This window comes from Lethenteron reissneri, chromosome 34, assembly GCF_015708825.2.
Source record: "Lethenteron reissneri isolate LAM-NWPU_2019-01 chromosome 34, ASM1570882v1, whole genome shotgun sequence".
Classification (NCBI taxonomy): Eukaryota; Metazoa; Chordata; class Hyperoartia; order Petromyzontiformes; family Petromyzontidae; genus Lethenteron; species Lethenteron reissneri.
The window spans coordinates 172,178-199,606 of NC_083812.1; the positions used below are offsets into that span (position 1 = coordinate 172,178).

The following is a 27,429-nucleotide window of genomic DNA, read 5'->3' on the forward strand; positions in this document are numbered from 1 at the left end:
TTAAATTTCAACAAGACACAGGTTTTGCGAACAAGTGAAGCAAAACATAAAAAAATGGTCGAACGGCAGAGCAAAAAGAACCATAAAATATGTGCGTTTCTGGAAATATTTAAAACTCGCAAAAAGTAAATACACTCATTCAGGGCCTAGGGTTAAGTTACTGAGCAACTGCCCGTGGGACAAAAGTAGAATAAAATTAACCAGCGAAGTGGCGTGTAGCATGGAAATAACAAAACTGTATTCATCGACAGTGACTCTCAGGAACATCGGCAATGACTCACAATGACTCTATGGGTATAATGGCACTGGATATGGTGAGTTTTACAATTATTAAATAAACATTTGATCCATGGCTCCAACATGCCGAGGCATTTGTTGTCGCTGCAGCATTTGCAGTGAAGGCAACGATCATTACTCAGTGGCATGACACACAGAGTGCGGCGAGTGAGATACACTACCCCCGTGGCGACACCTTGATTCATGCACCTAGACAAGAAGAACAGCCACGGAAATAAAACAAAAGCAAAGGCTGACGATGTTTATCATAACCAAAGGCCATGTCGCTCGACTCTCACCATCAACCCCCCCTCGTCTGGGCCGCTGTGCTTGGGACCCCAGTGCAGTTTCTAACGGCAGCCCAGGTGCATAATGGGAATATGGATTTTGTGCAATATAGGGGTAGAGTTAAGCTGGAATAGCCAATCATTTCAGTTATAGATTACTCTACCGATTATGATTTTGATTACTCGTTGGGGAAAACACGTTCCTCTGTTGCCACGTGCGTCGTTGGATGGGACGTGATGTTTGGGGTTTTGTAGATGTCATCGGCATCATTAGCCAAGTTGCGCTGGGGGCATGGCTAATAGGGGTTTCCTGCCTTCAGGAGGCAGCATGTGGGGGCGGTCACAATATTTTTAAAAGGACCCAAGTAATCAATTACAATAGAGCAGCCGACTACAATCTTTAGTCATTCGATGCAATCTACGATTAGTTCAAAGTCTATATGTGAGGCGGATCATGGCCACGTGATGCATGCGGAGGCACTGCCGCCATGGCTACGACGCAAACATCGCACACCTTTACGTGCGCCCCAACGTCATGCAATGCTGTGCATGAGTTGGGCCCAAAAGCGGGATTTGCCATGTTTTTGGAGCATAGAAAAGCTGGCTTGACTCAAGGATCACTCACAAATTGGTGGTGACATTTTGAAAGACGTGGAACCATTAAAGCATCATTAGGCAATTGCCTGATGAACGTTGCGACAAGGGATTTCTGATCAAATAGTTATTTTTGTTTGACCTTATTATAAGTCCCCCACCCCAGGCAACCATGAATTTAATTATTAAATTGTTCTTACACCTAAATGCACTGTGTGAAAGTTGCTATTCTCAAGTTTAATTTGTCTAGTCAAGTTAAAATTGTCCAGTCGTTATGAATTCAATTACACCCTCTTTATTTCTTTCATGCAACCTCTGAATATACATTTTTCACAATGCATTCTGTCCACCGTAATTTTCCTCGTTGCTACTTAATTGCTTCATTAGTCATCCTTACTTGCCACTATGTGCCAACACATAAGGCCATGTTTGCTCATTTCAGCTTTCCATCACACAACACTAACCGGGCATGCTCACTGTAACTTCGGCATGCCGGCTGTAATTTAACCGCATGCCAAACCGAGACCTCAGAGCCGCCGTGACTTACAGCAGCTCGGAGTGCAGTGATAGATTCATCAGACCGCCAAGAATGAAGTCACATTGATTAGTGGAGTCTTTCATCTCACATAATGGCTTTCCCCCTCACTGCCCTGCTTTTGGTCACACACGGGCAATAGTGAACAAAAATGTACGAAATGAGAAAAGACCACTCAGACCATCGAGCTGCCTCCATGGCGGATTGGAAGATGGATTAACACAGCGCGCACTGACTCCCCACCACACACGGCATTCCCAGGAACCACGGGTAGCGATGAGATTCATCATAATGTACTGTGTGGTGCTGCCACTGACGTGAGCAGCAGAGACAGAATGGAAATTCGTTCCATTCTGATCAAAGAGCAGTGAGTCCAACAATGAGGGACTCACTGTTGGACAACACTGCGTGGGTGATTTGCAAGTCAAGAAATTGGGTCGCGGTGTCACGGTGATACATATGTAGTGACTTAACTCGGAGACGCTAAGAGGTGGAGGCACTTATTTTATTTAACCAAGCACCCTTTGCACAATACACACCCTACCACAAAAGAGTTTTTTTTGGGTTAGACCACGTAAATATCTAAATGTGTCATTAAACCCGCCACCACCCGACACAGCCAACTAGAAAGGGTTGTCACGTAAACAGAACGTGCCAATTCGTCAATTGTACAGCACACCGGTATGTTGGAGAGCCAAGCCACAACATTTACAATCTGAGTACGATGTTTCGCCAGTAATTACAACTAGCTTCATCAGGCGACAGCCAGATTTGTGGAGAAGTCTAACTGTTTCGTTCCTTATATAGAGGCGTATATGTGGTGAACACGCTTCTGCGCTCTTGTGCCACGTGGGCGGGGGGGATTACTAAGGCAACGTACATTATGCTAGCTCTTTGAACATGTCCTTCCACTCTGTTGTGTGTATTAAAATAGCCGTACCAGCGTATGGTGTGTACACACCCTACGCTGGTACACCCGCTTCTGTCGCTCATTTATACACAACTCTACGTGGGTTGCTCGCCTATACACAACACTAACCGTCTAACACTGACGGCGCTGAACCGAGACAGCCAACTACCGTCTAACAGCGAAATATCGAGTGAAGACGACAGCGACGATGGCAACGATCTTCAACAGCACGACGGAGATCCCACTCGAAACGACAGCCCCGAGCTCTCGCTCAGGGCCCCCTTTATGCTCCCAGGGGCGTGGCCTCGCTCCACTCCGGCCACGCCCCTTCTCTAGAACCTACCAGCGGGTTTCCGGGGCTTCCCCCTGTCCCCCTTCTGTAACCTTTCCTCCAAATATCCCCTCTGGTGTATCCCCTGGCCTGCTGACGTCAGGGCTGCTGTAAGCCGCAGATCTCCTTCCCTGCCAGCAGCCAGCGCTATGCTGCTACATTACTTATTCTATGTCACTACACATAGAGTAGCTGAAGCGCAGGTGTGAGGCTGGCTCTTGTCTGATGTCATCAATGCCTATCAAGGCAACTCAGAGCCAAACACAGCAATGGATAGTAATCAATGGTAACGGACAGGGTGTTGATGATAAGAGTGGTGAGGGGATAGGTTAGTGAGGGATTCAGTTGTGGGGGGTAGAGCGGTAACGAGTATGGCAGTGATTAGTAGGCGGTCAGGAGGTGAGCGGGCTGACAAGCAGGGTGGTGAGGGATATTGAGATGAAGGTTATGGTGGTGAGGAGTAGAGTTCTGAGGGGTTGGGTGGTGAGTATAGTAGTGAGAAGTTGGGTAGTGAAGAATAAGTGCTATGAGGTGGGGTCACGATGGATGGTGTGGTGAGGAGTATACAGTAGTGACTAATAGGGTGGTGAGGAGTCGTGATTGGACGTGTGGTGAGAAGCAGGGCATTAAGATGTTATAGCAATGCTGGGGCATGGTGGTGAGGAGACGTCTGGTGGGGGTCGAGGCATTTGGTTAGGGTCGAGGAGGTGGGGAGGAGGTGACGATGCCGCCTTACCTTTGTCGCTTGTGCTGGGGGTGCTGTTCTCCGTGTGGCAGGGGCACGAGGTGGCACACTTCACCGCCATCTGCTTTCTGGTCACACACGCCTGGTACTCCAGCTTGCACTGAAACAACAGCGGGCAAACAAACACCACGCAGCGGTTACGGTTTACTTTACTACCCTCCCACCTTCCTAACGTGCATCCTCTAATTAGAAGAAGAGTAAGGATGAAGATTTGCATTTATTGAGAGCTTAAAATGCCACGGCATCTCGGAACGCTTATGCAACTCAAAAAAATATTTAAATGGCCATTACTGTGGAGTGACACAATTTTTAAATGGCAAAGAAATACTCCAAAGGTAATTTTAGGTGTTCCAGGATAGCATTCTCGTGATTTCACTTTAATATCAGACTGAAAAATTGTATTGCGAATGCTGATGTTAGCAGGGCACTGACGGAGCCCCTGACTGATTTTAAGAGTTTCAAATTTTAGTCTATGAAGCTTCAAACTCACGTCGGACAGCTGTAGATATTTATTATACGTGGCCTTTACAGTAATGTGATATGCTTATGGTATTTCTAAGATATAACATATTCAAATTGAGGTAGCGATGGTGCAGTAGTTTTAGCACACTGTGCTATGAACTAGGCCACCTGCGATTAATTCCTTGTCAGAGATAACAGCAGTGGTATCTGAACCGGTTCTGGGACACAAACCCCTTTCGTGAACTGGTGCCGGCCAGCATGGTGAGGTATGGTCCAACAGCGCCTCATAATAATAGACATTTGCAAGGCGCATTTCATCCACAGATCCCAATATGCCATGTATGGAAAGCAGTAAATAATCAGAACCAGGCTAAACCGACAGAACTTGGGGCTGAAGGCCAGTTTAAAGAAGTAAGTTTTCAAGAAAAACTGAAATAGCCGTAACGACTCTGATTGTCTTATTACGAAAGGCAAAGTGTTGTTCCACAGTCTGGGAGCTGCACTGGCAAAAGCCCCATCACACCAGGAACAGAGCCTTAACCTCGGAGTCCTTAGCAGAGGGTGGTCGCAAGATCTCGGGGACCTCGTTGGAGTGTAAACATGGATCAGTTCCTGCAAATATTGGTGTGCTAACCCATCGAGAGCCTTGTATTATCAGCAGCAGCAGGGTCTTATAGTCTGCGCATGCACAGATAAGATAGCAGGTGTGATGTTCCTTAAAACGGTGTGCATAAGCACTCTAACAGCAGCATTCTGAACAAAATCCCGAAAAGTACTGTGTTGTGGTCATCAAGACGGGAGAACACGAAAGCATGGACCGGTCTCTCCGAGTCATTAGTTGACAGGAATCAAATAATGCATCGAAACTCTGTCAAGGTCAAATGTGACAACGTGGAGCCAACTGCGCCCCTCCTCCCCCGCTGCACCCCAAATTCCATGACATGCTCGTGAGCGTTACTGCCAGTGCAAAGCAGAGTAGCGAGGGTGGCTTGGGAGTGAGGCGGCAATGTCTGCCTCCGTTCTTGTCACCGCATGTGGCCTAAGCTGGTACCTGCTGCTGATAAATGTTCCCCAGGCTCACACCCAGATCTCGGCAGATTACAGTTTGGTCAGAACAGAGGTCAGTGGGACCGACTGGAAGGTTTGTGTCATGCGAGCCGTCCCATGAAGAGAAATATCGACTTCCTCGAGCCCCCCAGAGCCATACAACCATTTCCTATGACTAATTTAAAAACTCTCTACGAGATCAGTGATTTTCCTGCGTGGAATATGTTTGGTCTAACGCGAATACTGGTCATGTTCCTGGGTGTGCACTTAAACTAATTGGAGCTGTTAAATTGGCACCGCTGTAAGGTGGCAATCAGCATAACTACAAAGTTTCCACCTGAGGTCTCCTCTACTTTTTCTAGCCAAGTGTTCAGAGTTATATTTGTGTTAAATAAAAAGCAATACATTGTAACTTTTGAAAAAATGATTTTACCCCGAAAATCACTAATTTTGTTGATTAACCTGGGGGAGGCTTTTCATCAGATTAAAAACGCTAGATCAAAGCAATTATATATAATTAGATTTTTCCAACAATAGCGATGATGCTTGAAATCTTGTAATATGTATCTCCTCCCACTTCCCAAGATGTAGGTATGTGGAACTCCTTTCACACTGTACGTAGCCACAGAGCAGTGTGGAAACATCTCCATCACGAGTAGAAGAAGCAGATCAGGAAACTGAATAAAGCTGAGCAAAAAATATATTTAAAACCCCTGTCATGATTCCCCAAGCTTTGACATGGGATGGATTAAAAACAAGGCTTCTTGCTTGAAGCTAAACTCCGAAGCTGCAGGCGCGGTTCGTCTGTGAGGGCCGTTGGGGCGCTGCCCCACCAAGCACCTGGAGATGAGAAATTATTTTTGGAATAAAAATACTTTTCTATAAATTGTTTTGTTGTTTAAAAAAAATTAACAAACGTGAATTAACAAAAGAAGATAACATTTTAAGTTGTTCATATTAGAAACCGCTGCAACACAGTCGGATTTGTGCCTCGGGGAGGTCTCTAGTTGGACTGTGAAGGCGTCTGAGAGAGATTTCCCTTCTTCATTCGTTGCGATTCGCTTTACATCTTAGCCATGCCGTTTGAGACCCATTCAAGGCGGTGAAAAAGGCACCTATGACTGTAACGACTATGTCACAACGCTAGAATATGGGACCTGTCTTACCAGTATCAAATTAAAAGAATAGAGTTGACCCTTTCTGGCAAAATAATACAGGTTCTTTTGCTATGGTTGTCCCACCTGATGACGGAAGCTTGTGTTGCCTTCGAAACGTCGTGATTGAGTTATTTTTTTATTTTATTTTCACCTACTTGACTTTACCGAAACAACCAAGGAGTATGAATCCTTGCAGTCACGAAAACCTCAAATCTAGAAGAATAATACAGGTGTTAAGATGTTAGACCAGAGCAGACGAGAAAGCCTTTTGGCTTCGTCTGGTCTAACACTTTGAGACTAGGCTCTAAAAAAAGCTGTCTCTGGTGTGGACCAATCAGTTTTAAAGACAATGCAGAGATTATCGGAGTATGTTTTGTTTGCATGTTAACCACAAGTACGTGTAGTTAATGCAGACATAATTCCTTGCAAAAGGTTTTTGTTTGGTGTCTTAACATCCTTAACACCTGTTTTATTGCCAGAAAGGGTAAAACCTATTATTATATCACAACGCTAGGTTGCACTGTGCAAATACAGTGAGGGAAAAAAAGTATTTGATCCCCTGCTGATTTTGTACGTTTGCCCACTGACAAAGAAATGATCAGTCTATAATCTTAATGGCAGGTTTATTTGAACAGTGAGAGACAGAATAACAACAAAAAAATCCAGAAAAACGCATGTCAAAAATGTTATAAATTGATTTCCATTTTAATGAGGGAAATAAGTATTTGACCCCCTCTCAATCAGAAACATTTCTGGCTCCCAGGTGTCTTTTATACAGGTAACGTGCTGAGATTAGGAGCACACTTTTAAAGAAAGTGCTCCTAATCTCAGTTTCTTACCTGTATAAAAGACACCTGTTCTCAGAAGCAATCAATCAGATTTCAAACTCTCCATCATGGCCAAGACCAAAGAGCTCTCCAAGGATGTCAGGGACAAGATTGTAGACCTACACAAGGCTGGAATGGGCTACAAGACCATCGCCAAGCAGCTTGATGAGAAGGTGACAACAGTTGGTGCGATTATTCGCAAATGGAAGAAACACAAAAGAACTGTCAATCTCCCTCGGCCTGGGGCTCCATGCAAGATCTCACCTCGTGGAGTTGCAATGATCATGAGAACGGTGAGGAATCAGCCCAGAACTACACAGGACGATCTTTTCAATGATCTCAAGGCAGCTGGGACCATAGTCACCAATAAAACAGTTGGTAACACACTACGCCGTGAAGGACTGAGATCCTGCAGTGCCCGCAAGGTCCCCCTGCTCAAGAAAGCACATATATATGCCCGTCTGAAGTTTGCCAATGAACATCTGAATGATTCAGAGGACAACTGGGTGAAAGTGTTGTGGTCAAATGAGACCAAAATGGAGCTCTTTGGCATCAACTCAACTCGCCGTGTTTGGAGGAGGAGGAATGCTGCCTATGATCCCAGGAACACCATCCCCACAGTCAAACATGGAGGTGGAAACATTATGCTTTGGGGGTGTTTTTCTGCTAAGGGGACAGGACAACTTCACCGCATCAAAGGGACGATGGACGGGGCCATGTACCGTCAAATCTTGGGTGAGAACCTCCTTTCCTCAGCCAGGGCATTGAAAATGGGTCGTGGATGGGTATTCCAGCATGACAATGACCCAAAACACATGGCCAAGGCAACAAAGGAGTGGCTCAAGAAGAAGAACATTAAGGTCCTGGAGTGGCCTAGCCAGTCTCCAGATCTTAATCCCATAGAAAATCTGTGGAGGGAGCTGAAGGTTCGAGTTACCAAACGTCAGCCTCTAAACCTTAATTACTTGGAGAAGATCTGCAAAGAGGAGTGAGACAAAATGCCTCCTGAGATGTGTTCAAACCTAGTGGCCAACTACAAGACACGTCTGACCTCTGTGATTGCCAACAAGGGTTTTGCCACCAAGTACTAAGTCATGTTTTGCAGAGGGGTCAAATACTTATTTCCCTCATTAAAATGCAAATCAATTTATAACATTTTTGACATGCGTTTTTCTGGATTTGTTGTTGTTATTCTGTCTCTCACTGTTCAAATAAACCTACCATTAAAATTATAGACTGATTATTTCTTTGTCAGTGGGCAAACGTACAAAATCAGCAGGGGATCAAATACTTTTTTCCCTCACTGTATAGCAGGTCACGGCCTACATGCTCTCGGCTTTTGGCAGTGTCAAAGGGGTTGTGTCGTGTGGACTTGAGCGTCATGCAGACAACATTTGAGTGCTTTGTTGTTTTGTTTCGTATTGTTTATAAATGCCGACCGTTGGTAGATAAGACAGTTATATCACTTTCACGGGAAGGCCAATCACGTGATTAAGTTTTTATTCATTAGAACCCCATATTTTCCAAGGTCACTCACAACAGCCCCACCTAGCAGATATGTCGCGAGCTACCAACTGCGAAGCCGTGCATCCAGCCCATCCCATGTGAGTTTGAAGCTTTGTTACTGAGAAAACAAGAGTTGAATATTGCAGTCAGATGCCCGAGTGATGCCACGAGATCGATATTTTGGCATTGCTGGTCATGACCTGAAATACTTTTTTTTATTTCTAGAACTTCAGAATTGTGTCAGCATGCCCAGGACATATAGCCTAGGTGTAATGATTTTAATTTAAAATGTTAAATGCTTTCACACGCCAATACATATATGACGTATTTATATAATTATATATCATGGTAGAATGAGTGTCACACAATGAGAAGATTGCGAGTTTAAACCCGAGTTGGGGTGGTGACTCAGCCCATCATCTCTCTAGGGATAATAAAATCAATAACACTTTGTGGGGAACTGAACAGTGGTTGTTCTATGGAGAGACTCGCCCAACGCCATGGGAATGTGGAATATCGACTCTGGTTCAGGGCTGTAAGGAGAAGAAGAGCACCAATTCCTCAATGCTCATTGGAGGAGGAAATATTTTTACTCTGACAGGATGCCAAGCTGTTCTGTTGTTTTTTCTTTAGCCCAGGGATCATTATTTTATACGGTCAATGAAGAGCAACTAATAGAGATTCAGTTCTGAGTAATTTAGCCATTTAGTTGCTTTGTGTGGGAGTTCGTGAATTGCAGACACACCCACTTACCCACCCACTGATTCTTCTACTCGTTCATTCACTCACTCTCTCAACCACTAACTCAATTACTAACTTACTCACTCAATCACTCACTCACCACCCACTCACTCACCCACTCATTCAAGCACCCACCATCCCTTCATATTTATATTCAAAGCAGTGCGAACTACATGCTTTGGTTCATGCTTTCGTGTTTGCAGCCACAGTCGCACACAGGAAGATATTCTTTGATTTTGTAAGGGTTAGAATCTAACCCAGTGATTCTCAATTGCAATCTTTGCAACGCCCCATGATCCACATCTTCATGATTACCAATCTATTCTATTCACAAGCAAATTAAGCTATTGTGCACGACGACATCTGCCTGATGGTTGGTAATCACGGAGAGCTGTGGTGTGAAGAGCCACAAGGACTGGAGTCGAGAAACTCTGCTCTCACCCACCACCTCGGATCTTGAGAGCTGCTGCTGAGCAAGAAATCCACGAGAGAACCTTCGCGTGCTACAAAAAAAATCCACGTGCAATCATCGCTACTCATGGGGATTAATGGAGGGCACACTGAGAAGATATTTGCTACCAATGCTATGAAATTGTTGCGGTCACAGTTGGCTTTGGAAAATAATAAATGTATGTGTACGTCTTCCAAAGCTAACCATATTGTGTAGTTGTTTTGTGACTGTGTGGAGAACGGTGAGGCAGTGGCTAGTGTGTGGTGCTACAAACCTGATTACTTGGGTTCGATTCCCAGCCATGGATAACCTTAGTGGTGAGTGTTACCAGAACAAGTCCTGGGTTTCCACTCGGTCAACTCAGACTTCTATGCGTACCTGGTGCGGTTCGTAAACATCCGCACTAGGGGGGAGACGAAGGCGATGGGCGTGATCCTAGTCACTCCCACTCCTCTGTGTATCAATGTTTCTAGCTTGCGATACATGCATCAATTCAGATGTGTGGGAATCAGATTGCTTTCGATTCATATGTTGGATGTAATTAGAATCACATAACCTTCCTCAGCCACGAGAGGCTGCTATGGCCATCACTATGCAAAAAAATAAACGATTATCTAATGGGATTGTAACTTATGATTTAATTGCAATGGAAGTGGGAGCATAATTGTTAAACCCATACTCACAGCGTTTTCCCCAACAGTCGAACCCTAACCAAAGGAACATTGCCTCTATCTTTGTGTATGTGTGCGCACGCACATTTAATGAAATACTCCACATACACACATGTGTTATTGCACTTCAGTGAGCAGAAGCTTATCTGTAAGATCATTGTTTCCGCCGATATCTTATAGCGGCACGAGACATGTCCTTTTGAGAATGCATCTTTGGCATGGCCACATGTATTTGGAATGGGCAATGTTACTCAAAAGGTAAAAAGTAAACAACGGAAAATTGGTGCCGTTTAACGGCAGATAGAAGCACGGAGTGTTTGCGGTTGAAGGGGGATGATAAGCTCAGCGGTGTAATAATCCTACCCATACTCCTACCTTGAAGTCCACCTCCCAGCAACTCATCATTGCAATGTTTTAGCAAATTCATGAGCTTATCACACTGGAAGTATGTGATTGGTCCAATAAAAAAACAGCACCCTCTTTTAAAATGGAAGTTGCTAAAATTTGTAATAAATATCTATGACAACTTTGCCACAAACTATATTGTTTGCTTTGCTATCCTGCATAAAGCAAATTGTTTAATGGTTTGTACTTGAAAGCACAGAGCAAATGATGGCGGGTTTGTTTTGTTAATATGGTATTTTAATTATAATTTTGGCGTGCATGTGTTCTGCAGAGATAACGCGTGTGTTTGTGCAATAGGTTGTGTGTTGGTTGCTTAATCCATGGATACCCAGACACGTTTGTGTTCATTGTCGTTTGTCAAATTTGCGAATGGAAGGACACTGATGCCACTTTGTACAGTGCAGTGTTTACCATGTGTGTTTGTTGTGTGCAGGAAAACATGTATCGATTTGTGTTTGGGTGTGTGTGTCGGAACGGTGGTGCAGTGATTAGCCTATTGTGCTACAAAGACCACCGAGCATGGTGTTGGCCACACCATCCCCTTATGTGTCATAAGTGCTCGCTAACAGCACTTGCCCTCACAGCTTGTTAAAGACTAAATCAAGGGATATTTGTCTATGCATGTGTGTACATTCTAGGGATGAGTTGTGGATATAATAATTTCAGAGATTTCGATTTTCAAAGGCAAATTTTAATATTTATTGTAATTTTCAACTTTCGGACGATTCAAATTGTGTACTGCTTAAAAATGTCTGTGTTAACAATTGTGTTGTCACCCAATACCAAGTGACACCACTTTTAGTGGCGAGAAATCGCGGAAGTGTTATACAAGTGATGTTATTAATAAAGGGAGATGTTTGTCTTTTACTATAATTGTGTGTGCTTTTGTATATATGTATGTGTGTAGTAGGTGCTTCCTTACATGTGTAGTGGCATAGAATAAGTAATGTATCAGCATAGCGCTGGCTGCTGGCGGGGAAGGGGATCTGCAGCTTACAGCAGCCCTTATGTCAGCAGGCCAGGGGATACACCAGAGGGGATATCTGGAGGAAAGGTTACAGAAGGGGGACAGGGGGAAGCCCCGGAAACCCGCTGGTAGGTTCTAGAGAAGGGGCGTGGCCGGAGTGGAGCGAGGCCACGCCCCTGGGAGCATAAAGGGGGCCCTGAACGAGAGCTCGGGGCTGTCGTTTCGAGTGGGATCTCCGTCGTGCTGTTGAAGATCGTTGCCATGTCGTCTTCACTCGATATTTCGCTGTTAGACGGTAGTTGGCTGTCTCGGTTCAGCGCCGTCAGTGTTAGACGGTTAGTGTTGAGTTGTGTATAAGCGAGCGACAGAAGAGTGTGTACCAGTGTAGGGTGTGTATTGTGCAGTGACACAACTGCTGTCCAGCAGCGGCAACTGCGGTGGACAGTTAGTGCACACGCCATTGAGCATATACACGGGTGTGCCAGCAGGGCAAAGGAACTGGGGTAAGGTTCACAGAAGACCTGATAGGGTTCGCGAAGGGAGGCGTGGCTAGGGCAGAGCCAAGCCATGCTGAGTAGAATAAAAGCAGCGGAGAGTGAGAGCTCCAGGCTGCCATATCTGGCAGTGGACTGGTCTTGTCGTTGCTGTCGTCGCCTTCTTCGTCGCTGCCGCCTTCGCCTGATCATTGCGCGGCCGGACAGTAGTTGGCTGTCTCAGTCGATACCGTCGGTGCAACGCGGACAGGGTTGTGTCTATGCCAGGCCATACAGCAGCGTGGTCGAGAGAGAGAGAGGAGGCCGGAGTTGGTGTGAACGGATAATAAAGAGAGAGACGGTGCCTCCTGCAACTACCTCGTCTCTGCCTGAGTGTGTGCACCGCACACCACACACACACACACGCCGGGAGGAAGGAGGACACAACACATGTATGTGTGTAGTAAGTGCTTGCTTACATGTATGTGAGTCGTTAGTCCTTGCTAACATGTATGTACGTAGTAGGTGCTTGCTAACAATCAGTATCGATGGCGATACAGAGAACGTATGCATGTCTTTGTCGTTATGAGTGTGATATAAAAGTTACTTGCTCACTGCACTACGAACCCAGCCACCTGAGTTTGATTCCTGGCCACTAATGACGCCAGTTGTACGTGGTATCTGAAACTATCATGGGCCTCCCTTGAGTCGATTCAGCCTCAAATGGGCATCTTGAACCAATGTGTTAACATTAGCACCGGGAAAACAAAGTTTGTTCTTGCCACACCGCCACAACGTACATTATGCCAGTCTTAAAGGGCGCTGACTAAAAGAACATGCCACAATGGTAACTATGACTAAATTGGACACCTGTGCCTCTTGGTGGGAATGGTAGTGGTTGTGGCAATGGTATAACGTTATGCACCCAGCTCTGCAATTTCCAGAACCCGACCTCAATTGTTAGTCGCTACCGAACGTGACAACGAGATATTGTGCCTGGCATGGGCTTCCATAAGATGACAGCTTAAAATGAGAAATAAGTACCTGGTGAGTGGTGAGATGTTTCTGGTGAGGTGGCTAGACATTGGCAGACAAGCATAGGTCGCCTACCTCATCGTTACTGTATGTATGCTGAACTTTTTTCGCACCATAAATAGCCAATTGTGCACTCAAGGGGCAGTGCTATATTATTATGTGTGAAATGTGTGGTTGCGTGTTTTTGAGTGTGTGTTTGCGTATGTATTAAATGTGTGCATATGAATAAAATGGGGCCTTACCACCATCAGCCTCACAAAAAACAAAGCAACTACCTGGACATTTTATGTCATCAAAAACTCCCTTGCCTCAACTCCCCATGAATGATGGGGCCATTATGGAGAGAGTAGAGAAGTTTGTGTACTTGGACAGTGTCCTTATGACCAGCTCCGGTTTTATAGCCAAGGTCTCATTCCAAATCAGTCGAGCGGCATTACATTTTCATCGGCTGCGTAACGCTGTGTGGAAGTTATCTGGCCTGTTGCTCCATACAAAGCTCCGTGTCTTCTCAGTCACAGTAATGTCCTCTCTTGCTTCTGCTTGCAAAACGTGGAGCCCTCAAAAGAAACATCTATAGTAGCTTGAAAAAATCAGCCTAGCCTGGGTTTAACCAGACTGGATTGTGTGAGGAGTTCACAAATGCTTGAAAGATCTGGACACAGTCCCATCAGTGAGCTCCTCCGTCAAGCGAGGTTGCGTTGGCTGGTTCATGTAGACTGCATGTGCAGCCACTGCATGCCCAAGCAGCTTCTGTTCAGCCGATAGATGGGGCTAAATGGGCGTGGCATGGGCTAGAGAAGAAATTGACTGATGTGGTACAGAAGTATCTGGAGTTGATTGGACTTGCCGATTACATGTACCAGCAGTGTCAAGATTGGCCTCTGTGGAGGAGGTTCGCGAAGGATGCTGCTAAGAAGTTGGAAGCAGTTGCCCTCTCGCAATAACCGAGGGCAGAGGAGCGATGCTCACAACAACGAGTAGAATGCTCGGCGGCGGGGAGCACAGTTGGTGCATCTGCCAGTAATCTCAAGTAGTCAACCCATGGCACCTGGGTCTGTTCCATGGCCTCCTGGCAGTGGGCCTTCAACATTTCACGTGGCCTCAAAGTGCACCTAGTATGGCACAAGCGCTGTGGTGATGTCACCGCCATTTAGTGGTGAATGGCGGTTATAGTTGTTGCGTATGTACACAGAGTGATTAGCCGAACTTGGTGAACTGCGTTCAATTTCCGACCACAGCTAAACATGTGTAGAGTACGCAGTGTGCGCAGTTGAGCGGGTGCAATTGAGGATGGGCAGGTGTGCGCGTTGGAGCATGAGGTTGGCGCCGGAAAGCGTGCAGTAATTAAGGGGAGAAGCAGGTGCAATCGAGGTTGAGCAGGTGCGCGTGCTCGGGCAGGAGGTTGGTGCCGGAGAGCCGGGAGATGGGGGCGATGATTAGGGATTAATGAGTGCGAGAGGCGCCGTGGAGGCGACAGCTTAAGTGGGGAGCACGTGATGACTCGGAATGAGGAGAGGTATATCAGCGGGAGTGTGTGTGAGCAGAGAGAGTTGTTCGGGGACCAAGAGAGAAGACATCTCGATGCTGCCGCTCGAGCCGTCAACGAGACCTCGCCCCTCACACCATCGCCGGGTGGGTATTGGCTGAACCCCCCGCCCAGGACAGACGGGTGAGTGGGTACGGGGCAGCGTAGGAGAGGGCAGCGGTGAGATAGGAGAGAGTAGGTTAGGAGAGAGTAGGTGAGGTGCAGAGTCGGTGAAATTAGAGGAGGTGAGGTGTGGAGTAGATGAGAGTGGGTAGTAGGAGAAACTGAGTGTGTGGTGACAGTGGAAGGCAGTCATAGGAGTGTCTACAATGGGTGTGAGAGTATGATTTAATAAAGTGTAAGCAGGTGACCTGTTACTCCGTGTCAATGTGAGTAATTTCGAGACACGACACATGGGTGGTGAGTGTCTGAACTGGCTATGGCCTATAATTTTTTGGTTCTTTCAGTAAAGTCACGTAAATAGAAAAATTATAATAAAAATGGCTATGGCCTCGCCCGGATAAACTCAGCCTTGAATGAGTAGCTGGTGACTAGGCGACTCGTAGCCATAGCCATTACGAGAGGTATACTTGATGTGGTGTGCCAGAGGCAGAAATATTTTCTGGCATGTTGACCCAAATAGAAAGACCGTCTCGGCAGAAATTATAGATTGAGTGTAAGCCTGCGATGTTGCATTAACATGTTGGCATTGTATGGCTGTGCGTGCGTGTGCGCATAGGAATGTAGCACCACCTGCGAGGAGTAGGTGTGTCCATCCGTGCCGCACACCGGTGATGGCCGCACCACAGGGCAGCTCTTGCAGCCCCCAGGTCCCTCTGCTGGTTCAGCAGGCCGCTGTGCCACCTTGGTGTGTTTCATGCTTGAAAACACGTGCACACGGAGACATACAAGCTGTTAACTATCCTCTGCTAAAGCAGCTTTGCCGAGCGGGTGGTGGCTTTCCATGCTTGTAATCCAGCACTGCGGATGCAGTGAGAGTTGGTGTATTGCAAATATGCTGTGTAGTTCCTTTCTAGCGGGCGTCAAGGAGGTGACATACACTGGCTTGCCAAGAGAAGGCGGTCCAGCAAATGTGAAATCCACCTCTTCTATTTGTGAGACAAAAAGGATTGCCCATTGCACGCATGCGATTTATCTGGGTGTTCCGGTTTCTTCCCACATGTAAACACTCATTAATTGGCCGATAACACTTTAACATACAGTTAAGCTGGGGGGTGGCGAGGGGGGGAATTTGGCACTGACTAACTGCCTTTCCCTTTTGTCTGTGGTTCCTCTCACGTTGAGAGTGATAGAATACTATTTACGTTGCAAGTTTAAATAAAACAATGAATTAATTAATGTACATGCGGGAATTAATGTCAGCTGAGTGTCCGGGTCAGCAACCCGAAAATTAAGCCCTGCTTAAACTTCCATACCCCTTGCTATTGCAGTGGCTATGAGTCACATGCCAACTCCAGTCTACATTATTATTCAGTGAGAAATTTAAGCCATGATTACAACTCGTATAAATATTTCACAGCCATTAGTCACATGCCTATGCCAGAGTTAGATTTCTATTGCATTTGTCTGGGTCAGGGACCCAGAAAATATTTCATAACCCGCATATCACATCCAGTATACCTCTTTGTTTATGGCTGTGGCCAGAAAAATATCCAGTGATAAATTAAACCCTGAGTAGGCAAGCAACTCTTTTGCTGATCCACTTTAGGATTGAGGCCCCCCCCATGCCAGTCCTGGATAAGTGAATTTTGTCTACCCCGGTGAGAACACAAGGGACCATGATTAGTCTAATTTGCAAGAGTGACCTCAGGCATTAGTTTGATAATAGCGAGGCAATGGCTGCTATGCGTAATTTATCTGGTTAGTGTGGGTTCTTGAAGCTGGGGAACATAGTGGTGGAAGCTTATAAGTAAATTACAATAATTATTTTTTCTACACTGCCCTCTGCTACCCACCACATAGTGCTGCGAACACACCCATAAAACACCAAAGGCAACGATCCCAGGTAAAGTCTACATATATTTGGTACAAGTGCACACCTATTTAGGCTGGCATAGTGCATGAGGGGGTGGTGTGATTAGCTAAACGCCTGGCCACCTTTATCTTCCTAGCGCTGATGTTTATATGCCGCACCAGATAATAATTTAAGGCTGAGTCAGCCTAGAGCAGACCCAGGACCAGTTTAGGCTGGGAATCAAACTTATGTTGCCAGGTTCATAATTTAGTGTGCTCTATCCATTGTACCACCTCTCCTTAATACACCCACATATAAATATGCAACACACCCATTGACACAATCTTTGAATGCATCCACAACAACAATCACCACCGTTAAACACTAAACGGCGATCACATCACCATGGTGCCTGTGCCCGGTAAGGTGCACTTTGAGCCAAATGGCAAGAGACCATGGGATAGGCCCAGGCTTATGGGTCAAATGACTGACGAATAGCACCCACACACAACCAATTAATTCAATCACACACAGAGACAAATACAAAGATCAAATATCCCCTGTATAGCCTTAACAGACTGTAGGGGAAAGTGCTGTTAGCGAGCACCTATAAAGGCAGAGGCAGGCACGGCACATGAGGGGGTGGGTGGCCAACACCACGCCCGGTCGCCTTTGTCTCCCTCGTGGCGATGTTTACACATTGCACCAGGTAATGATTTTAGGCTGAGTCGACCTAGGGAAGGCCCAGGACCGGTGCTAATAATCGTCACCACTGGTGTTGGCCGTGAGCGGGAATCAAACCCGGGTCGCCAGGTTCGTAGCACCGCGAGCTAACCGCTACACCACCACTCCCCACACAGAGATACACACAGCATCTATAAATCATGTATAATAATGCCCCTTATCCAAGAAAGCTACAATGAATCTTCATACTTTTCAGGATAATCCTAAATTTGAATGTTTGGTCAGTTCCATTAATAAGTATCATGTAATAGAAAGAGTACCCAGAGAAAATACAAACATATGAGGAGATAACACTCAGAGATCAGCACATAACTATTTTATAATCCATGTTCTGTCCTGCCATCTCTTGGCCACTTCACAACCCATTTATATATAAAGACAAATATCTCCCTTAGAGTCTTAACAGACTGTTAATTGGGTGCTGCAAGGGGCATGCTGCCAATAAGGGGTTCCCTAGGCTAAAAACTGTGTTATTGGATATATTGTGTTAGGTAATGGGTGCAATATAAATGCAAGTATTGTTATTCTTATCATCCTAGTACATTTATTCTTAATTATTTTGGGTAGGTGTATTTTGCATGACAGCTTGATGTACTCATACTCTTTGTTTTTTTCGGTAAAGTCACGTAGGTAAAAAAGAAAATAAATAAATTAAATCACAACGTTTCGGAGGCAACACCAGCTTCCGTCTTCAGGTAGAACCGTCACAGCAAAATGACTTATCAAGTGAAGAGAGCTCTAAGAGACACAAGATTATATACAGGTTAAGGGGGGGGGGGGAGGCGCCAGGATGGGCCGTGGGGGGGGGGGGCTAAGTTAAGCTGCCTTTTGTTATGCTGCAGGGGATTGGGAGGACGGATGAGCGGATGGGCGGAGAGAAGTGTGCCGTGGTTGAAAAAATTACACACATGATGTGTTTTGGCTGTGAAGGATGGTGGACGTTACATAGCTCTAACATTAAACCCACAAGATCTGACCCAAAATAAACCAATTTGCGAATCACAACATTGATCCTGAAGGAAGCCTACATATGAAATCACAGGGCAGCACACTAAACAATGTTCTACTGCTCTCATGCACACATATAAGCCCACTAAATACCACACAGATCCCCTTGTCTTCCATTGATAAAGCAGTTAAAATTATGGAAGCGAGTCCCAATTTTGGAGAGAAAGGCTCACCAAATAATGTGCATGGCATCACGTAATCCGACCACTTTTTTGTTTTCAGCACAAGATGGCACAGCCTGTATGCCTTAAGGGTAAGGCTACCAAATTTACCAGTTTCAGAAAAGCTGTCCCCCTGATTTTGTGAAAATTATAATTTTGTTTTGCTTTTAAAATGTCTGGCTTGATGATCGACTCATGATATGGACAAAGGGTAGGGCTACCTGAGCAGTGGGTGGGAGCCAATGCTAACCAGAGGAAGCCATTGTGGGCAGGGCTAGCGTTAGAATAGGTGTGGTTATACTCTTTGGTTCTTTCGGTAAAGTCGCGTAGATACAAAATAAATAAAATCACGAGGTTTCGGGCGCAACACAAGTGCGCATCATCAGGTGGTACAACCACAGCAATAAACAATTGCTGAAGTGGGCAAAAGGAGGCTGCTTGTGACACGAGGCTATATATAAGTAAGACAGGTGGGGGGGGGGGAAAGTCAGGGAGGAGAGATAGAGAGGGTGGGGGTATGGGGTAGGGGGGGCGGCGAAATGCAAGCCCCAACCCGAGCTCGAGTACAACACAATGCCGGGGCTGGGAAGTGCAAGCTCCAACCCGAGCCCGAGTACGACAAAATGTCGGGTCTGGGAAATGAGCGGGGCTGGAGGGTAGGAGGTTGAAGAAACTGGAGATGCGGATACGAAGGCAAACCAAGGTTCCAGTGCCTGACACCTTATCAATAATTGAAGATTTAATCCAACATGGACTGAACCCTGAGGTTCCTACTCTGGTTAGGCACTGCCTTACCAACACTTACTTCACCTGGAATGGTACTTTCTACAAACAAAATGAAGGTACTCCCATGGGTTCCCCCTTATCACCAGTGATAGCGAATATTTTCATGGAGAAATTTGAAATAGATGCCATCCAGACATCCACCGTACGTCCTTCCTTGTGGAAGAGATATGTGGATGACACTTTCGTCATTTGGCCAAATGGCCTGCCAGCATTGGACCAATTTCTAAACCACATTAATTCCATACACCGATCCATCAAATTCACCATGGAAGTGGAGAAGGATGGTAAGCTACCATTCCTGGATGTTTTGTTTCAGAAGAAACCTGATGGCTCTTTGGTACACTGTCTACAGGAAAGCCACCCACACAGATTCCTATTTGAAACCTGATTCCCACCACCATCCAGCACAGAATAATTCCTCATCAAAACCCTACACCATAGGGCCAATTGCATTTCTGACCAACACCACCTAGCCAGTGAATTGGAACACGTACACCAGGCCCTTAAGATGAATGGATACTCGGACCGCATTATCCGCAAAGCGGTTTCTCCAACCATGGAGAAACAACCCCCTAAGACGCCGATCAAAACCATCACGTTACCACACATAGCAGGCGTTACCAAAAAGATTGCCAAAATCTTAAACAAACACAAGATGCAGGTTCGATTCAGTACAGTACACAATCCGTGACGTAATCCCAACTGTGAATGATGTCATTCCTGACATGCAATATCCGGGAGTCTACAAACTAAGTTGCTCCTGTGGTGAGTGTTACATTGGGGAAACGAAACGGCATGTGTCGGACCGTGTTCGCGAGCACAATACAGATCTGAAACACGGCAGGACTAATACCTCCGCCGTGGCTGACCATTGTTATAATGCTGTGGGCTCTCATGATATTGTTTTTTCCGAGACCAAGGTGCTCTGCAAACCTTCGGGCTACTAGCAAAAGTTTGTTCATGAAGCCATCCAGATATATAAACATAGACATAACTTCAACCGAGAAGATGGATACAAATTGAGCAATCATTGGAAGAATGTTATTAACCAGGTAAAACCTTACCTGTTTAAAAGTTTGCCTACGTATCCGCATCTCCAGTTTCTTCAGCCTCCTACCCTCCAGCCCCGCTCATTTCCCAGACCCGACATTGTGTTGTACTCGAACTCAGGTTGGGGCTTGCATTTCGCCACTCCCCCTACCCCACACCCCCACCCTCTCTATCTCTCCTCCCTGGCTCCTCCCCCCCTCTAACGTATATATAGCCTCGTGTCACAAGCAGACTCCTTTTGCCCACTTCAGCGAATGTTTATTGCTGTGGTTCCACCTGATGATGCGCACTTGTGTTGCGCCGGAAACGTCGTGATTTTATTTATTTTCTACCTACGTGACTTTACCGAAAGAACCAAAGAGTATGGATTCCTGCAGTCACGAAAACTTCAAATCTAGGCGTGGCTATGTAAAAGAGGGTGTGGCTAACAGAGGCAGGAGCTGTCAACTTCACCACGACTTGTCCCAGTTAAGCCTCCCAGATCTGTGGTAAACCTTACTTCAGGGGAGCAATAATAGATGGAGATAGACACCAGTTTGGGATGTGATTGTCGGTCATTATACATGATACGCCATACCTTACCACACTCGCATGAATAGACACGCACACGCCAATGTTATCCTCTTTTAAAATTCATCACACGTAAAAAGCACGCTAACGATTTGACAGTAATGATAATTACACATCTACTCGTTTAAGTGGGTTTGAATAATTAATCTGGATTCTCAAGCGGCCCCGTGTTTGCGGTTATTTAAAAAATATAACGAGCGAACGCGAGGACATCACATACAACGCATAAATAAAGTGGGGAAGCAATGCCGAGACTTACGGCTCACAGCAATCGCCTTCGTCACACTTATTGGTGTTGTAATTGCTATCACTATTTTGATTGAAATTATTATTATTGTGGGGGGGGGGGGGGACTGCAGCAGAGCGCATTGTAAGCCGTTTAGGAGTAGTTAACACATTAAATATGAAGCAAAAAAAAAGAATACATCCCCTCCTCTGTAATTGACCACTACGTTTTTATCTATAAAGTGGTGTTTTCACCTCCTTTCAAAGCTGTTGAATAAAGGAAATTATTTTCTGTTTCTCTGAGAAAGATGGCTTGTTTTGGGGTTTTTGTTATATTTTTATCATTTACCTGACACAAAGGCAGCCTGAGCCGCTTCCGATTGAAATACAACTGAATTAGGCCAATTCAACGCTGCTAAAACCTAAACAGTAATAATTATTCATGCAACAACCAGTATCAATATTGTAATACGTTTACAGTAATGTGGATATTAACATGGACAACGATATGAATGTTTACATTAAAAGTACATAAACCTTAACATGGAAAACGCTCAGAATATTAATTGGAATAACCACTGAAGAGTAAACACATTCCTGCGGAGGGAGCTGGTAGGAACGTTGGGTTGCTCGGTCAATGGCCAGGGTCAACGGCGGCGTGGTGTATTCCGCAAATATGTCCGACTGTGAGGGCGGGCACAAGCCGGCGTGAGTAGGTTAAACGTTGAGTTTTATAAGGGCACCACGGGGTGACCAGCCCCTCCCCACCCTCCACCCAGCCCCACCTTCCCCTCCCCACGCCCTCCCCACCCTCCCCTCCCCACTCAGCCCCTCCCTCCCCACCCAGCCCCTCCCTGCACGACGGACGGACACAATAATTCCCTGTGGGTTGGTGGAACCAGTGGGTTCCTACGAGTATAACAGGAATAACTTATGGGCAAATATATATTTTAATATTCCGCTTTTTAACACGCAAAATGTAAAATAATGGTAGAAAAAAATCGTGAATTGTTCTTCAGTAAGACAATTAAAGTTGAGAGTTTCTGAATTCGAACACACTTCAAGACGATGTACAGATAGTTTGGCCATGCGCATCGAGAAGGCTTTACTTAGACTGTAGCTAGAAACTATCGATAGAGACAGAACGCAAATAGGATTGGACTCAGTGAATATCCCGACCATCATTCAGATAGATGTGTGCAAACGGCACCACATGCAGTGTGGCACAACATTTCCAGCGAGTCCTGGCCTACGCCGACCGCATGAAATGAGAACTTCACAAAAACTTATCCCTCAAAGAATGACCAACCAGGGACTATTGAAATGGATCCCCATAGGCAATGGATACCCATAGTCATTTATACACATTCATTACCCCCCCCCCCCCACTTTGCGCAAGAGCGCAGAAGTGTGTTCACCACATCTACGCCTCTATATAAGGAATGAAACAGGTGGACTTCTCCACAAATCTGGCTGTCGTCTGATGAAGCTAGTTGAAATTATTGTCGAAACATCGTATTCAGTTTGTAAATGTTGTGGCTTGGCTCTCCAACACACCGGTGTGCTGTACTAGTGACGAATTAGCATGATCTGTTTACGTGACAACCCTTACTAGTTGTCTGTCGGGTGGTGGCGATCTAACCCAAAAAAACTCTATTATGGAAGATACTACTAAAGTCACTAGATAATACTGTAGAGTCAGTAGACACTGTTATATAGCCATTAGATGCTACTATAGCGTCACTAGATATTACTATAGAGTAAGTGGATATTACTGTAGAGTTAGTAGATACTACTGTAGAGTCAGTAGATACTGGAATATAGTCAGTAGATACTATTGTAGAGTCAGTATATACTACTGTAGAGTTAGTAAGATACTGTTGTAGAGTCAGTGGATACTGCAATAGAGTCAGTAGATACTACTGTAGAGTCAGTAGATACTACTATAGAGTCAGTAGATACTACTGTCGAGTCAGTAGATGCTACAATAGTCAGTTGATACTACTGTAGAGTCAGCAGATACAACTGTAGAGTCAGCAGATACAACTGTAGAGTCAGTAGATACAACTATAGTCAGTAGATACTACTGTAGAGTCAGTAGATACTACTGTAGAGTTAGTAGATACTACTGTAGAGTCAGTAGATACTACTGTAGAGTCAGCAGATACAACTATGTAGTCAGTAGATACAACTATAGAGTCAGCAGATACTACTGTAGAGTCAGTAGATACAACTATAGAGTCAGTAGATACTACTATAGAGTCAGCAGATACAACTGTAGAGTCAGCAGATACTACTGTAGAGTCAGTAGATACTACTTTGAAGTCAGTAGTTACTACTATATTTAGTAAATACTACTGGAGAGTCACTCGATACTACTGACTCTATTGTATGGAGTGTGTGTAGGTGTATATGCCTACAAAATAAAAATGTATTAGCATTTTGGAGGGGGGGGGGGTCGATCATTTTTGGACACCTTATAGATCAACTATTTACCCCTCACTTTCTATACCTTTTTGATTCAGGCCTTCTGTAAGGCTCTTATAATTTAGTTGACGGACAAATGGACAAACGGAATGTGGGATTTTATAATAGCTTAGTATTTGTGTATGTATATGTTGTTTTTTTTAAGAGAAGGCACGTTTTGAAATATATATATATCCCGGGTACTTGCTGCTAGTCTTTCGATAAAACACTGAGTTTTCCATTGGATGGCAGATGCTATGGGGTCTTTCTAAAGGTGGTACAGACAGTTTATAATTCCACTGCATTAACGAGACATCATGGTACACAGCGTGCATCCATGACCACGACATCGGCAGTTATGAGGTTAGTTTTCATTCATGCTTGTCCATAAACTACGCAAGGCCATGCGTGTGGCCTTTCATCCGAACAACAAGGTGGGTGTGTCTACCTCGACCGCTGCTTTCAACTGCCATCAAGGTGCTCTTGCTCTACCCTTCTCGTCATCCTCAATTCTACATAGTAGTCTTTACGTTAAACCTGGTCTTCATTGGCGGTCACCGACACGCTTCGGGTAAGGTACAGATGCGGAGCGTGTCAGTGACCACCGTATGAACGATTTTACGCCCGCAGTTCACAGTGTAATGAGGATGTGTCAGCGTGTGAGTGTGTGCGCTAATCAGATGCTAAACTGGCAAAGCGCAGAGAGCCAGAAATTTATGCCTTTAAGTCAAGCTTGCAGGAAAATAAGGTTAATTTAGGTTAACTGACGTAATTAATGTAAAATAGCTTTTTTACCCTACTTTATTTTAATAGCGTTTTGCCAATTGTTGTGTCTTTAACAATTGGTTGGTTTAGTGGTGACATGTTTCTCACATTAGCTTTCCTGTCAGACATTGTTGTCGAGCAAAAATGTGTAAAAATATATATTTATTCATATCATTACTTAGTCTCAGCTCATCATCCTTCCTTAGCCAATAAAACGAGTACCAATTTGTAGTAAATCCACAGTGGGTGACTTTGAACAAACTGCTCCCTGCTATAGACATGTGGAATTGTCACCACTGGTTCAGGGCTACATAGAAGAAAAAATACATGTTCTCTGTTCATAGAGTAATCCCTCCTTATTCACGAACATGCTATCCGCGATTTGATTATCTGCGAATTTCATCAGGACCTCTACACGACTGCATCGACAGAGAGAAAATGATGAGATAAAGTGAGGAGAGATAAAGTGATGAGAAAGAATGTGATGCCTCGTCTGGTATCTCTTGCTCGTCAATGGACGATCTGGATGACCTCCCCAGTCTATACGGATGTCTTTGTAGGAGCAGTAACGACATCACAACATTCATCATCACCATCATGATCGTCATTCTCATCGTCGTCAGCATCTCCTATTGATCATCCTGTAATGTGAGGGTATATCCGGGTGGTTGATTGATCACACCTCGTTACGATGATTGGCTCTACCGGTCCTGGCCCATAGCCAATGGGGAGAAGTCTAGGGGCGTGGCCCTGACGTAATGGGAAGGTTACATCTGCAAGTAGATGATTGGATCTGCTGGCTTTAGCCACAGCCAATGGGGGGACGAGTCAGGGGCGTGGTCCTGGGATCGTACGATGGAGTCTGGAAGATTCCATAGAGGTTAACCAGGACTGGTGGAAAAGTACCACGTGACCCGGGTATCAAAAGGGGTGGAGACGGACAACATGTGGTCAGATCTGGAACGAACGAAGGATGAGGCCACGCTGGAGCGGGGGTCCAGGCCTGCCACGTGGCAGCACGAGTCTCTCTCTCTCTCCCTCTCACGCTGTCTGTTAGCAGCGTGAAGGAGTAAGACAGGAGTGGAATTTATATGAGGAGTGTTGTGAACGAAAGACAAATGAAGACCCTAATTCCAGAAGTTGCTTCCACGACCTTTATTACATTGGTGACAGAAGTGCTTCTTGAGACCATTAGGACCATTATTAGAAAATGTCCAAGCGCCTCAAGAAAAGAAACCCACCGGATCCTCCGTCGGATGAAGATGACGAGGCAGACGAGGACGAGCTGCTGGGAGCCACGGGTCCTCTGCCGCCATCTGCCGCTCTCCCCGACGCCACACATCGACGACAGGCCGGCGAGGAGGTGTCTCCAGCTGCGGACGAAGGTTGGCGTCGGGTTGCGGAGCAGATAGAGTCCCTCCATGCGATCCTGCTAAATATTGCAACGGCGGTCGCGTCATCTGCGGCCCTCGGTCGGCCGCGTGGAACTCACCCAAGGGCCGACGACCAAGATCTTCAGCGGGAAACGCCATCCACCATTACTCCTGCCGCGGAGGGGGAGGCCTCCATCTTGGGCAGGGCTGCTGCCACGCGGCCGCCGGACGCCATCTTTACGGAGCCGCGTGCTGCGCGGGGAGCGGGATCTGACACGCCCGAGGCCTCGGATATTCACCGCGGCCATCGCCTTCCTCAAATAAAAAAATTTGTCGCCGGGGGCGACTGGAGCGTGTTCATGTGGCGGTTCGAGTCAGCCTTCCGGTCGGTGCGATGAACGGAGGCAGAAGCGCTGGAGGCTCTGCCCACACTATTGGACGACGTCTCCTTGGCAGTCTTCCGCTCCATCCCGGCGAGTAAGAAGAAGACACTGCGTGACGCTTTCGCGGAAATGGCGGAGTTCTACAAGCCACCGACGGCGGCTACCAGGAAATTCATGCAGCGGCATCGAGGAGCGGAATAATCGCCCTTGGCGTACCGTGGGGCGCTGTTGGCACTTGCCATAGCCGTCTACCCCGATTCATCAGCCGATCTCCTGGATCCTCTCATCCTTTCTAGGATGATTGAGTTGTCCCAGGAATTTAACATATCATTGCCGGTGTGTGGCCACGAACCGCTAACGTCCCGATGGGTGGCGCGCTGTTTGGACGCCAAGTTCAACCTCAAATGCTGGGACCAGATGGCGGCATGGACGGGAGATTCTGAGATAGACGGGCCACCGTTGGGATGGACTCCACGTCGTGTCTTCCACGGCTCCAACGACTCCAGCGATGACTAGGTGATTGCAGCCGCTCCTCGCTGGGTCCCGAAACGCCGGCCGCGCGAGCAGCGCGTCGGGGCCGGACGTCCACGAGCAGGGACCGGGGTGACCGACCGCCGGGCGGTGGCCACATGTTTCAAGTGTGGCCGATGAGGCCATTTCGCCCGGGATTGTCGGTGCCGACTCCAACCTCCTCAGCTCCCGTCGGGCCGACTTCCATCTCCTCCACCGGACACGGATCCACGACGACACGGATCCACGGCACCCTCGGGGTCCTCGACGGTACGGGGTACTATCGATGGGATCGATGTCCGTATTTTGGTGGACACCGGCGCGTCTGCAACCATCATTTCTGATGTTATTTTTCATCTCCTGTCCATTCCTACGTCGCGGATTCGACCGGCTAACGATGCATGCATTGCTGCGAATAGGGGTAGCATGGGTATTTTGGGACGAGTGGATGTACGCATTGCTATAGGG

The 27,429-nt window shown here is 46.1% G+C and overlaps 1 protein-coding gene across 1 annotated transcript in view; it reads right to left on the bottom strand.

Annotated features, from left to right (window-relative positions):
* Window positions 1-27,429, bottom strand: part of LOC133350504 (testican-3-like) — a 179,830-nt gene that overhangs the window by 22,220 nt on the left and 130,181 nt on the right. The window contains exons 5-6 of the mRNA XM_061564851.1: window positions 15,699-15,825; window positions 3,670-3,778 (exon numbers count right to left, since the gene is read on the bottom strand). Of these exons, the coding sequence (XP_061420835.1) occupies window positions 3,670-3,778; window positions 15,699-15,825 (236 nt within the window). The remainder of the gene's footprint in view (window positions 1-3,669; window positions 3,779-15,698; window positions 15,826-27,429) is intronic.